Source organism: Quercus suber, unplaced genomic scaffold (assembly GCF_002906115.3).
Source record: "Quercus suber isolate HL8 unplaced genomic scaffold, Cork oak 2.0 scaffold_101, whole genome shotgun sequence".
Classification (NCBI taxonomy): domain Eukaryota; kingdom Viridiplantae; phylum Streptophyta; class Magnoliopsida; order Fagales; family Fagaceae; genus Quercus; species Quercus suber.
In genome coordinates this window covers 787,506-798,248 of record NW_027069566.1, presented here as the reverse complement: position 1 = coordinate 798,248, position 10,743 = coordinate 787,506, and the positions used below count along the sequence as shown (strand labels likewise).

Here is a 10,743-nt window from a genome sequence, read left to right as displayed (position 1 = left end):
AAAAATGGTGGAGGCCAACTTGGATTTCACAGATCTAGAGTTTAAGAAGACCATATGAGTTGACTCAGCTAGGTCACTATAGGGTCGTCATCCTTTGATAGGTCAACTTCGCTGGCGCTTATAGTGGATGGTCGTTGGTGCCAATGAAGGTTGGTGGTCATGGGCTAGAGGGGATGTGTTTTATTTCTTTCAGAAAGTGAAATAAGAAAGTTCAAAAAGGGTTAAGAAACTTAGGAAGGGTCACAATTTCGTTGCCGCCGTGAAGGTTGGTTGTGGTGACCGATGGTGGTAGTGGAATGTGTTTGAGTTTTATTTATTTTTATTTCTTTTAGGAAGTGAAATAAGAAAAAGGAAAAAAAAATTAGAATTTAATTAAGAGAAATGATATGTCCACAACATTTTTACAACAAATACTAAGCGGCAGGTTGTTACTGGTTGTTATTGTTAGGTTAAAAAAGTAATCTCAGTGCTAAATTCAAATTTGAACAAACAACAACTAACTACTCATGATTTATTATGAAAATGTTGTAAAAATATTGTGGATGTAGCACTTCTCTTTAATTAAATGAATTAACATATGTCAAGTATTTATTTGTAGAGTATAGAGTGAAGCAAAAAAAAAGTTTTTATTTTTATTTTTAATTTTTTTAGAAGAAGAAGAGTAGCATGAAAAAAGTGAAACAGGAGATTTGTTCTCTACGTGATAAACTAGGCTTTGAGCAATTCTTGGTGGTTAATGAATAAACCGAGTTTGTGTTTTCATTAGTTCGGAAAAAAATAAAAAATGAAGGTTTTAAAAAAATAAATAAAAATCAGAAACCAACAATATAATAATTACAATTGTACAATGTGACAAGGAAATGACTGACCAGTGTTAAAGCCAAGTCCACAGCATAAGAACCTTTATTATCATTTTTTGGAAAGTAACTTGTCTATTATGTCATCTAATCTTTAAGCAGCGTTTCAGAGTCGCAGAGAAAAGGGTAGGGGAAAAATAGACATGAGAGTTGAATTATCAATTGCATGAATAATTGAAAGAAACATCTAAAAGGAACAGTAAAAAAGAATTCTGAAATCACTGTTAGATGCTGTTACAACCGAAAGAACTTTTCAAACTATGAAAAGGAAGAAATAAAAGAGGGTATTATTTGCAGGAGCCTCAGCCATTTCTCAATTGGTTAACAAAGTGAAAGTAGAACCAAAAAAATTGACATCAGTTATGGGTTCTGCTTTAATGGTGAAATAGAACAATGTGCAAATGCAATGGCAGATGATTTGTTTCTCTCTACATGTCACAACCAGTTTTTTTGGTCCCGGGATTTATGAGTAATAATATAAATGGTGGTATGGTACCATTTGTTATTTATATTTATTCACTACGGTTGTTCAGTGAAAATGAAGGGAGAGAAACAGTTCCAAAGAATAGAAAAAAGTGGGATTTGAAAAAGAGTAGCATATATTAATGTAACTTCACGAGATTGTCAGAGGAGGAGGACACTGAGGTATCTTTCTTTTTGAGGACACGTCGCTCCAGAAAGTAATAAGAAAGAAAAGAGTGAGTGTGAGAGAGAGTGTTTTTTCACTGTTGGTGATCTTTTTCATTTATAAAAGACAAAGCTTTTTCTGAGTTTCTGATTGGCGGGAGTGAGAATTCGAGCGTTTCACTTTCATTCTGTTTTGCTTTGTTTCTTTTTCTGACCCTCTCATTGTTTTCATTTTGAGAATCTGATTCTACCAAGGTTGGTTACTCTTTCTATCTGATTTTTTTTTTTTTTTTGTGAAAACTTTCTATCTGATTATTTTACCATATTTTCTCTAATATAACGTTTCACTTTCTTGTAACTTCCAATTAAGTTACTGTAATTAAATTACTTATTTATTTTTAGACAGCCTGTACGTTCCAGCGGCAAGTTTTTGTCATGTAATACAGAATTTCACGAGGCCTTGACAGAGATTTTTCCTTTCTCTTCTTATCTTTTTCTACCCAAAATAAAACAGCCAAATTCCACTGAACTAGTATTTATTTTAGTTATAAAATCTTTTACAATTTTTTCAAATATAGGCGGTTTCTTGAAGACTTTTTTTTCTTTGACAACTCTGTTACACCACTTTGCGGAACATGGAAAGAGCCTAAGATTGTGAGCTGTAAACCTGCAATAGCCTTTTAGCTCCTTCTCTTTCTTAACATTTCTTGGTTTTTCCCTCACTTACTCTTTCACTGAGAGAAGATGGGTAGGGCAACAAGGTGGCTTAAGGGGTTGTTTGGGATAAAGAAAGACACAGAGAATTCCAATGCCAGTAACCGGAGAGACAAGAAATGGTGTAGTAGTATAGGCAGCAACTCTGGGAGAGACTCTGTGGCCTTGTGTCATAATCCAGGGACTATACCCCCAAATATATCAGTTGCCGAGGCTGCTTGGCTAAAATCATACTACAGTACAGAATCAGAGAAGGAGCAGAACAAGCACGCCATTGCTGTGGCAGCAGCAACGGCAGCTGCAGCTGATGCTGCAGTGGCTGCTGCTCAAGCTGCTGTGGCTGTAGTGAGGCTTACAAGCCATGGCAGGGGCACCATTTTTGGTGGTGGACATGAGAGGTGGGCTGCTGTGAAGATTCAAACTTTCTTTAGGGGATATTTGGTAAGTACGTCTTAGCTAATTTTGTACCAAAACAACATTTGTGGTTTCAATTAGTGGTTTTGCTGCTTCTAGTTAGTTTGAATTTTGTGAGTTTAATCGTGTAGGTTTGGTTGGTTGTACAGCTTTATGAATTTGTTTACTTAGATGTGAACTAAGACTTACATATATGATATGGGTCTTAGTTTGTTGCTAAAAGACTAATTTTTGGTTTGGTCTTCTTCAACAATATTATTAACTTTGTTTTAGAACTAGTTTTTGGTTTGTTGCTAAGTCTTGAATGCTCCAGTTTTCTACTTTTGAATTTTGTTTGGATGTCTGTGAATTGAAAATTTTTATTTTCTTGGATTTTGGATTCTGAACAGTCCAGAAAAGCGCTGCGAGCACTGAAAGGACTGGTGAAGTTACAGGCACTTGTTAGAGGCTATTTAGTGCGCAAGCAGGCCACTGCAACTCTTCACAGTATGCAGGCACTTATTAGAGCTCAAGCCACTGTTCGGGCCCAGAAAGCACGCGGGCTCATCAACAAGGAAACTAATAGATTTGAAATCCGAGCACGAAAATCCTTGGTAATTAGAAAGGCCCCAATTTTAAAATCTTGTGAAAGAAAAGGAAAAAACACGAGTACATCTTCTTTACATAGCATTTATATCTCATAATTATTCACTCTTATTTTGCAGGAGAGATTTGAAGACACTAGAAGTGAGCAGCAGACAGCTCCAATCCACAGCAGAAGGCTATCAGCTCCATTGGACACCACAATTAACAGCATTGACGAAAGCCCAAAAATTGTGGAGGTTGATACAGGCACGCCTAAATCAAGATCTCGCAGAACAAACACTTCTGTTTCAGACTTTGGCGATGATATACCTTATCAAGCACTCTCTTCCCCACTCCCAAGTCAAATTCCTGCCCGTTTAGTGATACCTGATTGCCGGAACTTCCAAGGCTATGATTGGGGCTTAACTGGCGAGGAATGTAGGTTCTCCACCGCGCAAAGCACCCCACGTTTTGTGAATCCAGGAGGGTCTAATGCACCGGTCACGCCTGCTAAGAGTGTCTGTGCTGATAACTTCTTCAGGGGATATGGGAATTTTCCCAACTACATGGCCAGTACTCAATCTTTTAAGGCTAAGTTGAGGTCTTATAGTGCACCTAAGCAAAGACCTGAGCCAGGGCCAAAGAAAAGGTTTTCACTTAATGAAATGATGGAGTCAAGGAGTAGTTTGAGTGGGCTTAGGATGCAAAGGTCATGTTCACAGGTACAAGAAGCTATTAATTTCAAGAATGCTGTAATGTGCAAGCTTGAGAGGTCCTCAGAGTTTGTTAGAGAGCCAGAGAGATATTACTTGCAGAGGAAGTGGTGAATATACGAAGAGCATAAGGTAGAGATCCTGGTATTACTTCTAAGTTGTTCACAGTCTACAGCTCTTGGATATTTTTGGATGCTAATATGTAAGATTGTCAATAGAAGAGAAGAAAATGTGAGTAGATTTACAAATATATTCTAACTAGAACACCGTCCGAGAACTTATGTCAGATGTTGGTATTTAGTGATGGATCCTTTTTATATTTTGATCAAGTGAATTGCAATTGTAGAACAGTAATAAGGGCCCACATCTTGCCAAGTGTTTTTTTTTTTTTTTTTTTTTTTTTTGTGAAAACTTTCTATCTGATTATTTTACCATATTTTCTCTAATATAACGTTTCACTTTCTTGTAACTTCCAATTAAGTTACTGTAATTAAATTACTTATTTATTTTTAGACAGCCTGTACGTTCCAGCGGCAAGTTTTTGTCATGTAATACAGAATTTCACGAGGCCTTGACAGAGATTTTTCCTTTCTCTTCTTATCTTTTTCTACCCAAAATAAAACAGCCAAATTCCACTGAACTAGTATTTATTTTAGTTATAAAATCTTTTACAATTTTTTCAAATATAGGCGGTTTCTTGAAGACTTTTTTTTCTTTGACAACTCTGTTACACCACTTTGCGGAACATGGAAAGAGCCTAAGATTGTGAGCTGTAAACCTGCAATAGCCTTTTAGCTCCTTCTCTTTCTTAACATTTCTTGGTTTTTCCCTCACTTACTCTTTCACTGAGAGAAGATGGGTAGGGCAACAAGGTGGCTTAAGGGGTTGTTTGGGATAAAGAAAGACACAGAGAATTCCAATGCCAGTAACCGGAGAGACAAGAAATGGTGTAGTAGTATAGGCAGCAACTCTGGGAGAGACTCTGTGGCCTTGTGTCATAATCCAGGGACTATACCCCCAAATATATCAGTTGCCGAGGCTGCTTGGCTAAAATCATACTACAGTACAGAATCAGAGAAGGAGCAGAACAAGCACGCCATTGCTGTGGCAGCAGCAACGGCAGCTGCAGCTGATGCTGCAGTGGCTGCTGCTCAAGCTGCTGTGGCTGTAGTGAGGCTTACAAGCCATGGCAGGGGCACCATTTTTGGTGGTGGACATGAGAGGTGGGCTGCTGTGAAGATTCAAACTTTCTTTAGGGGATATTTGGTAAGTACGTCTTAGCTAATTTTGTACCAAAACAACATTTGTGGTTTCAATTAGTGGTTTTGCTGCTTCTAGTTAGTTTGAATTTTGTGAGTTTAATCGTGTAGGTTTGGTTGGTTGTACAGCTTTATGAATTTGTTTACTTAGATGTGAACTAAGACTTACATATATGATATGGGTCTTAGTTTGTTGCTAAAAGACTAATTTTTGGTTTGGTCTTCTTCAACAATATTATTAACTTTGTTTTAGAACTAGTTTTTGGTTTGTTGCTAAGTCTTGAATGCTCCAGTTTTCTACTTTTGAATTTTGTTTGGATGTCTGTGAATTGAAAATTTTTATTTTCTTGGATTTTGGATTCTGAACAGTCCAGAAAAGCGCTGCGAGCACTGAAAGGACTGGTGAAGTTACAGGCACTTGTTAGAGGCTATTTAGTGCGCAAGCAGGCCACTGCAACTCTTCACAGTATGCAGGCACTTATTAGAGCTCAAGCCACTGTTCGGGCCCAGAAAGCACGCGGGCTCATCAACAAGGAAACTAATAGATTTGAAATCCGAGCACGAAAATCCTTGGTAATTAGAAAGGCCCCAATTTTAAAATCTTGTGAAAGAAAAGGAAAAAACACGAGTACATCTTCTTTACATAGCATTTATATCTCATAATTATTCACTCTTATTTTGCAGGAGAGATTTGAAGACACTAGAAGTGAGCAGCAGACAGCTCCAATCCATAGCAGAAGGCTATCAGCTCCATTGGACACCACAATTAACAGCATTGACGAAAGCCCAAAAATTGTGGAGGTTGATACAGGCACGCCTAAATCAAGATCTCGCAGAACAAACACTTCTGTTTCAGACTTTGGCGATGATATACCTTATCAAGCACTCTCTTCCCCACTCCCAAGTCAAATTCCTGCCCGTTTAGTGATACCTGATTGCCGGAACTTCCAAGGCTATGATTGGGGCTTAACTGGCGAGGAATGTAGGTTCTCCACCGCGCAAAGCACCCCACGTTTTGTGAATCCAGGAGGGTCTAATGCACCGGTCACGCCTGCTAAGAGTGTCTGTGCTGATAACTTCTTCAGGGGATATGGGAATTTTCCCAACTACATGGCCAGTACTCAATCTTTTAAGGCTAAGTTGAGGTCTTATAGTGCACCTAAGCAAAGACCTGAGCCAGGGCCAAAGAAAAGGTTTTCACTTAATGAAATGATGGAGTCAAGGAGTAGTTTGAGTGGGCTTAGGATGCAAAGGTCATGTTCACAGGTACAAGAAGCTATTAATTTCAAGAATGCTGTAATGTGCAAGCTTGAGAGGTCCTCAGAGTTTGTTAGAGAGCCAGAGAGATATTACTTGCAGAGGAAGTGGTGAATATACGAAGAGCATAAGGTAGAGATCCTGGTATTACTTCTAAGTTGTTCACAGTCTACAGCTCTTGGATATTTTTGGATGCTAATATGTAAGATTGTCAATAGAAGAGAAGAAAATGTGAGTAGATTTACATATATATTCTAACTAGAACACCGTCCGAGAACTTATGTCAGATGTTGGTATTTAGTGATGGATCCTTTTTATATTTTGATCAAGTGAATTGCAATTGTAGAACAGTAATAAGGGCCCACATCTTGCCAAGTGTGTTCTAGGCTACTAGGCTCTATCTTCTTTCCAATGTTCATATATTTACTTTCTGAGTGATTGAGGGGGTGTTTGGTGAGTGTTTTTAAACAATAATTTTTAGTTTTTAAACAACATTTTACGCATTTTCACACATTTTTTCACCCACACGTATTTTCACCAAAGTTTGTAAACAACAATTTTCAGTTTTTAAACACATATACCAAACGAACCCTGGGTCTTAATTTTATAATGTTAACTTTTCTTCTTCTTTTTTTTTTTTTTTTTAGCTAGGGAATGAGCAAGCTAGTTGCCCTCCCTTTCTATGTCTAAAACTATATTCATGAAAAATATCTAACAGCATCCAAATCTCTTCAATAACATGACCAAACATAGTTTTTGAAGGCCCCTGGTTGTTGATAGCTTTGACAATTCTTTGACCATCTCCTTCGAACTCAACCTTAGAAATGCAATGTTCTCTAGCAAAACTTGCTGCCCTTCTAGCTGCCAAGGCTTCCACCAAATCTACTGAGTGAGGTGTTGGAATTTTTTGGTTAAGGGCTGCTATTACATTCCCACAAGAATCGAATCATCCCACAAGAATCGAATCACCACACCAATAGCTAGGGAAAACTCGGAGAAAATCCCTCTATCAAAATTTACTTTATACATTCCTTCGCTTGGAGGGTTACACCTAATCGGACACCTCAGTCGAACATCTCTATGGGGCTTTCGTAGCACATCGAGGAATTCAGTGAGTAGTTCCTTAGCTTTCAATATTGCTTTTGTCAAAGCCCATGTTGGTTGCTTTTCTCTGATCATATTTCTTCTTTGCCAAAGACACCGGGTGATGATAGAAAATTTAGCAACAAAAAAAATATGTTACCTTTAAATTTTGGAATTTTATATTGGTTAAACAGGTTTCAATTGGTAAATTTTATTGTCATCACCTAAAGAATAAAGGATAGAATCTTGCCTAATAATAATAATAATAATTCTAGAGCAGAATTCAGATATTCAAATTCAAATGATTTTTTCTTTTCTTTTCTTTTCCTTTTTTTTTTTTTTGAGAAACCAGACAAAGAAACTATATGGAACTGAATTAAGATGCATCATACCTAAATCCACAAGGACCCTATTAGGTTGAATTCAATGAGTTGTGCTAGGACTATCAAAAATGGCACAATTTTATGTCATAACTTGCCACATGCTGAGTTGTGACTGGTAAAAGAGTATCTGTGGGCCACATGGGGACACTCCTTCACCAATCACAACTTACCACGTGGCGAGTTGTGGCACAATATTGTACCATTTTCGATGTTCCCAGCATTTTTCGAATTCAATACCAATGCTAAATGAATAGATATATTGTTATAATAATAATAATAATTTTAGAGCAGAATTTAGATATTCAAATTCTAATGATTTTTTTTTTTGAGAGACTAGACAAAGAAACTGTATTGAATTGAGTTAAGATGCATCATACCTAAATCCGCAAGACCCTGTTAGGTTGAATTCAATAAGTTGTGCTAGGACTATAAAAAATGACACAACTTTGTACCACAACTTGCCACATAATAAGTTGTGACTGGTTAAGGAGTGTTTGTGGGCCATGTGGGGACACTCCTTCACCAGTCACAACTCATCACATGGCGAGTTGTGGTATAAAATTGTACCATTTTCGGTAGTCTCAGCATTTTCCGAATTCAATACCAGTGTCAATTGAATAGATATATCATATATGTCTTATACGTAACGTGACACTAAGGAGACTTGAATTTAAGGGCCCATTTGGTAGGACATTTCAAACATCAATTTTCAATTTTTAAACAATATTACACATATTTCTATACATTTTTTCATCCATATGTATTTAAAAAAACTACAAACAACACCACTCATCTACCAAACGGGCCCTAAATCATGATTTTCAGCCATAGGGCCCGAGCAATTCGGAAGCCGGAAAAAACAAAATGTAAGACGAAGGACGTGGTTGAAAAAATGTAAATAATTGAGCCGTTCATTCCAAAAAAATAACTGTAAATAATTGAAACGAGGCACTATTCACGTTTCCCCATCATCCAATGTATTCTTTTTTCTTTATTAGGACTATTTATGTTTGGGGTGTGTGTGCACCGGAATGTCGTGTTGGTGAGTTTCAGTTTTCTTGATAGGGAGGGCTCACTGATGAATGAAGATGTGCAATGCAGGATTTCGTTAAACCCTAGTTATGGGCTCGTTAATGTCACTGAAATGACGCCATTTTCTTTTTTTTTTTTTTTTTTTTTTAATTTCAGAATTAAAAAATTGTAAAAAAAAAAAAAAAAAAGTTCCTGGCTTCGTCGTCGCTCTCTCCAAGTCCATTCTCTCCCAAAACTCTCCGACCCTTGCCACCAATCCAAAACCATTAACTCCGTCGTCTCCATTCTCGAAACTCTAATCCAATGGATCGAGAAATCCCTCCGGCTCAACAATCATCTCGCTACGGCAACCTCTCGTATTGGACTTGGCATAGCCGCCTCACTGAAACAAGCAATTTGCTGATGCTTTAGTTCCTCCGACCGATCTCCAATTTGCCACAATCGAGATCGTCTTTATTCACTGATAGCTTCGAGAACTCGAGCTGAATCGATTACGTATCGGCCATGAGACCAACTTCGCGACGAGGCTATACTACTTGGCTCGATTGGGAGTCATCAAGGAGGAGGATTACCATGCCGTGGTAACTAGGGTTTTCATGAAGTACTTGGAATTGATGAGGATTGCAATTGGTTTATTGCTTGGAGCCTACTGGTTCTCCTAGAATTTGGGGGTCGATGACTATCATTTCTTGCCATTTGTCTTTGGCTTGATGACTATCATTTTTTTTTTTAACATATTTTTCTTTTTTTCTTTTAATTTGAAAAAAAAAAAAAAATAAGGGCATTGTTTCAGTGACATTAACGGCAGCCTATAGCTGGGGTTCAACAGAATCCGACATTGACAAAAATTGAAAGTTAGAGAATTGAAATGAAAAAGAGTGAAAGTTAGAGGGCCAGTTTTGCATTTTTACCATTTTAATAATTTGCATCCATTATAATTTGATATTATTAAATTTTTTAATCACAAAAAACTTAGAAGTGTGATGAATATTATACATTAGCAGGTGAAATAATTTTTCATTACATCTATAGGTTTTTTTTTTTTTTTTTTTTTTTTTTTTTTTTGTAATTGAAAAATGTAGTAATCTCAAATTATAATGGATCAAATTATTAAAATTTACCCAAAAAAGAAAAGAGCTTCTAAGCACGTGAGTGCTGGCTAGTTATTCATAAAAAATTTTAAAAATATTTTCTAAATAAATACCTTAAAAGCATGCATTAACTTCTGCACATCTTCATTCATCAGTGAGCCCTCCCTATCAAGAAAACTGAAACTCACCAACACGACATTCCGGTGCACACACACCCCAAACATAAATAGTCCTAATAAAGAAAAAAGAATACATTGGATGATGGGGAAACGTGAATAGTGCCTCATTTCAATTATTTACAGTTATTTTTTTGGAATGAACGGCTCAATTATTTACATTTTTTCAACCACGTCCTTCGTCTTACATTTTGTTTTTTCCGGCTTCCGAATTGCTCGGGCCCTATGGCTGAAAATCATGATTTAGGGCCCGTTTGGTAGATGAGTGGTGTTGTTTGTAGTTTTTTTAAATACATATGGATGAAAAAATGTATAGAAATATGTGTAATATTGTTTAAAAATTGAAAATTGATGTTTGAAATGTCCTACCAAATGGGCCCTTAAATTCAAGTCTCCTTAGTGTCACGTTACGTATAAGACATATATGATATATCTATTCAATTGACACTGGTATTGAATTCGGAAAATGCTGAGACTACCGAAAATGGTACAATTTTATACCACAACTCGCCATGTGATGAGTTGTGACTGGTGAAGGAGTGTCCCCACATGGCCCACAAACACTCCTTAACC

At 37.0% G+C, this 10,743-nt stretch overlaps 2 protein-coding genes and 1 pseudogene across 2 annotated transcripts; all 3 read left to right on the top strand.

Annotated features, from left to right (window-relative positions):
• The first annotated feature begins 1,803 nt into the window (after positions 1–1,803).
• LOC112033949 (protein IQ-domain 26) lies at positions 1,804–4,218 on the top strand. Its single transcript, XM_024066731.2, has 3 exons — positions 1,804–2,639; positions 3,002–3,205; positions 3,317–4,218. Exons 1-3 carry the CDS (start codon positions 2,229–2,231, stop codon positions 4,001–4,003), a joined length of 1,302 nt encoding a protein of 433 aa, XP_023922499.1. The 5' UTR covers positions 1,804–2,228; the 3' UTR covers positions 4,004–4,218.
• A 100-nt stretch (positions 4,219–4,318) lies between these two features.
• Positions 4,319–6,864, top strand: LOC136068153 (protein IQ-domain 26-like). The gene is made up of 3 exons (XM_065774896.1): positions 4,319–5,155; positions 5,518–5,721; positions 5,833–6,864. The coding sequence occupies exons 1-3, from the start codon at positions 4,745–4,747 to the stop codon at positions 6,517–6,519; spliced, it is 1,302 nt and encodes a 433-aa protein (XP_065630968.1). The 5' UTR covers positions 4,319–4,744; the 3' UTR covers positions 6,520–6,864.
• A 2,038-nt stretch (positions 6,865–8,902) lies between these two features.
• Positions 8,903–9,755, top strand: LOC112033851 (uncharacterized; annotated as a pseudogene).
• Positions 9,756–10,743: the final 988 nt, after the last annotated feature.